General features: G+C 40.1%; 1 protein-coding gene across 1 annotated transcript; it reads left to right on the top strand.

Annotated features, from left to right (window-relative positions):
• Positions 1 to 103: 103 nt before the first annotated feature.
• On the top strand, positions 104 to 2340 carry LOC110033099. Its single transcript, XM_020736968.1, has one exon. It carries the CDS (start codon positions 834 to 836, stop codon positions 2115 to 2117), a length of 1284 nt encoding a protein of 427 aa, XP_020592627.1. The 5' UTR covers positions 104 to 833; the 3' UTR covers positions 2118 to 2340.
• Positions 2341 to 3423: the final 1083 nt, after the last annotated feature.

Raw genomic sequence — 3423 nt, 5'->3', positions numbered from 1 at the left:
AATACATCAATTTATTAGTTCAAAAAAATATCTATAAAAATAAGTTTAAAATATTAATTTATTTTTTAAAATTAGGAAAAATACGAAGCCAGAGAGAGCGCGAGAAAAAAAGGCTACGTGGGTTGAGCGGATAGAGAGCTCCATGTAACCATCGATCAAAACTTGCAAACCACCTCGTCCGAGGAAGAAGATAGATTGATAAACCTTGTGAGAAGAGGGAACAGCGAACCCTAGCCCTAATGGAACACAATGGCGAATTTGCTGTTCTGCCTCTGCGTTTTGATTTGTCCACTTCTTGAACCCGGGATGGTCAGCTTCATTCCTCTCCCCACCTGATTCCCCCCTGAAAAATTAGGTTTCTTCCGCCCCGCAAATACGCTCCCGCGCCCACCGGCCGCCGGCTCATCCCCTTTCTCCGATCATCGCTCAATCCCCAACCCATCGAATTCGCATCCTTTGCCTCATCCGCGATCCTCCTTTCTCTTCTTGATTCTCCCATTACAGAGGCCGAAAACAATTCGATTCATTCGATCAAATTCTTGAATCGTGACGGGAGTCGAATCAATTGCCCGTAGATTCTTTATCTGGGCCTCCCCTGTTTAGGGTTTCCATTGTCAATGATTCAAATTCATTTGTTTCTCAAAGGGCTCGATTTCTCCTGCGGAGCATTGCTGAAGTGAGCCAATATTTAAAGAAAACGCCAATGCTGGAGTTGGGCTGTAAAAGAATTGGATAAGATTCGGAAGATTTGTTTCATAATCGGCTATTCGTGTTAATCTTTATTATTTTATAATTAATTTATTTATTTTTTGACTATTTTGATACATCAAGAGATGCAACCGATCATCTCGGATCAACAAGGACGCATCAATCTCAATGAGATCAAGTTGCAGATTTTAAAGCAGATTGGCCCGGATCGAACACGGGAGTATTTCCGCTCCCTGACCAAATTCCTATCTCAGGAACTAACGAAATCTGCATTTGACAAGTTCTGCCTCATTGTTCTTGGTCGAGGAAACATACCATTGCATAACCATCTCATCCGCTCAATCCTCAAGAATGCATACAGGGCAAAAACACCTCCACCCGTCCGTGAAAAGTCTGTCTTCAATCAAACCGGAGCTTCTGCAAACACATCCCTTCCTGGAAACAAGCCAATAAGCCTGTCACAACCAACAACACCACCCGTCCGTGAAAAGTTTGTCTTGAATCAAACCGGAGCTTCTGCAAACACATCCCTGCATGTAAACAAGCCTTTAAGCCCGTCACAACCAACAACACCAGCTTCGCCTAACCAAATCAATGGTGACATCTTACCTCCATGCCCGCGCAAGAAGAGGACCGGGAAGAGCCCTCTGGGATCAAATGGAAGGGCCGATGAAGCGAAACCTGCAGATATTTCTATTAAGGAGAATGGCGTGGCGGGTCCTTCTGGTTTCAAGATACCGATGCAACATGTTCAGAGTGGATCTGCAACGAAGCCGCCAAAGCATCGACGCGGAGCGATTTCATTGTTTCGTGATCATATTTGTGAGCAGAGGAAGCGCCGGCTTGAAGCTTCTGAAATGGAAGAAGGGAAAAGGATAAAAATCAAGGAACTCAATTCCATTCAGGCGCCCATTGGAGTTTCTTATGGACCTTCTAGTGTTGGGGGGAAAAGGAGATCTTTTCCTTCGGCTGTAGCTTGTAATCGTGATAATGGCGAGCTGTACAATTCCGAGGATTTAAAAAGATCGATGGAAAGAGTAGCAGAAGCACAAGGAATAAAGGTGACGTTGGGCTGTGCTGATTTACTGAATAGAGCATTGAATGCTCATTTAAAGCGCATTATAAAGTTTACTATTGCGCTAGCAAGGGGCAGATCAATGCACAAGCCAACAAAAGATCCTGTTTTGAGGCAACAATTTAATGGCAGACCACTCAATGGTATTTGGGCTGGAAATCACATGAAATTACAAAACGGTTTAGAGTCTATGAATGTCAACAATGTTCATAGGAACCAGTACATGATTTCCATGCAAGATTTTCAGGCTGCAATGGAGCTGAATCCGCAACAACTCGGTCACAACTGGCCGTCACTACTTGAGAGGATAAGCCTCCATTCATTCAAAGAATAACAGAACTCCGAGCCAAATTTCTGAGGGTGGAAACCTCTTCATTTAACAGTTTCGGTTTGATTTTTTTATTCGTTGATTGAATGTTAGTTCCTTGCATTATTAATGTTTCTTAGCCAACCATTGCGGCACCAGAAACAAGAAGGACAAGTGACCAGAGGATACATAATTTGGCTCATTTGCTGTATAATAATGCCAAAGCTTGAAGCTTTGCATGTAATTAACGGGCAGCATGGAAAAAGATTTAGACAGTTTTGCAGAGAAGCTGACTTTTAGCTAAAGTTAGGTGCAATGTTTTTTTCTGTGCACACAGGTACCTCTGTACATCTTTTCAGTTTGTGAAACTGCTTCAGCAGTTTCCGCAGTGGATGTGTATTGCCAATTCATGGCTCATGATATTTGTTTTTTCTTTATTGAATCGATAATTCAGCTTTTTTATTTCTTTAATGATTTCTTTAATGTCGTTTGGAATCATTGGGATCATTTTTATTTTCTAATTTTTTTTAGTTTTGTATGTTTTATTTTATTTTATTTTTTTTGACACAAAATAAAAATGTTTTTAATTTTGCTTATAATTTTTTTGCATTTTAAAAATAAAAAAAATTAAAAAATATGTTTGAAAAAATAAAAATAAAAAATTATAATTATCCCCTCCACTTTCTCCTTCTCGTTATCATCATCATCATTCTCCTCCTCTTCCTCCATCAACCCCCTTCACCACCCCTGCCTCCGCTCTCCTCCATCTGTCCACTGTCAGACAAAGCTTTTCCGCCCGCGAAAGCATTGTGGCTTTTCTTCTATAATCTTACTATTAATGTCGATCGGCTTTACTTCACTCTTCTTCGCCGCTCCTCATATCTTGATCATCTCCCTCATCGAAATCTCTGTAATGGTTGTTAGCCGGCAATGCAAAGTAAGGAGGAGAAGTAGAGCAGAAAATGTTGGAAGATGGAAATCAAGAAAAAGATGACGAAGCAACATCGTCGGAGAAGAAAAAGCCATCCAAGAAAGCATCGGTGTCGTGTGTCTGGCGACGAAGGCATCGGCATCGGCGCCAACATAAAAGAAGGCACCGGAGATGTGTGGGAATGGTGGTCACGATCAAGATCACGATTGATTGAGATAGGTGAGTAGTTGTTTGAAAACAAAATAAAAAATAATAAAATAGATAATAAAATATGAAATAATCATATATTTTTATATTATTATTATTATTTAAAATAAAAATAAAAAATGATTCCAAGCATGACCATTAGTTTGCCTACAATTTCATTTGTGCATCATATATATATATATATATATATATATT

This window comes from Phalaenopsis equestris, unplaced genomic scaffold (genome assembly GCF_001263595.1).
Source record: "Phalaenopsis equestris unplaced genomic scaffold, ASM126359v1 Scaffold001091, whole genome shotgun sequence".
In the NCBI taxonomy this organism is placed as follows: domain Eukaryota; kingdom Viridiplantae; phylum Streptophyta; class Magnoliopsida; order Asparagales; family Orchidaceae; genus Phalaenopsis; species Phalaenopsis equestris.
This window is presented reverse-complemented; position numbering and strand designations above follow the sequence as displayed.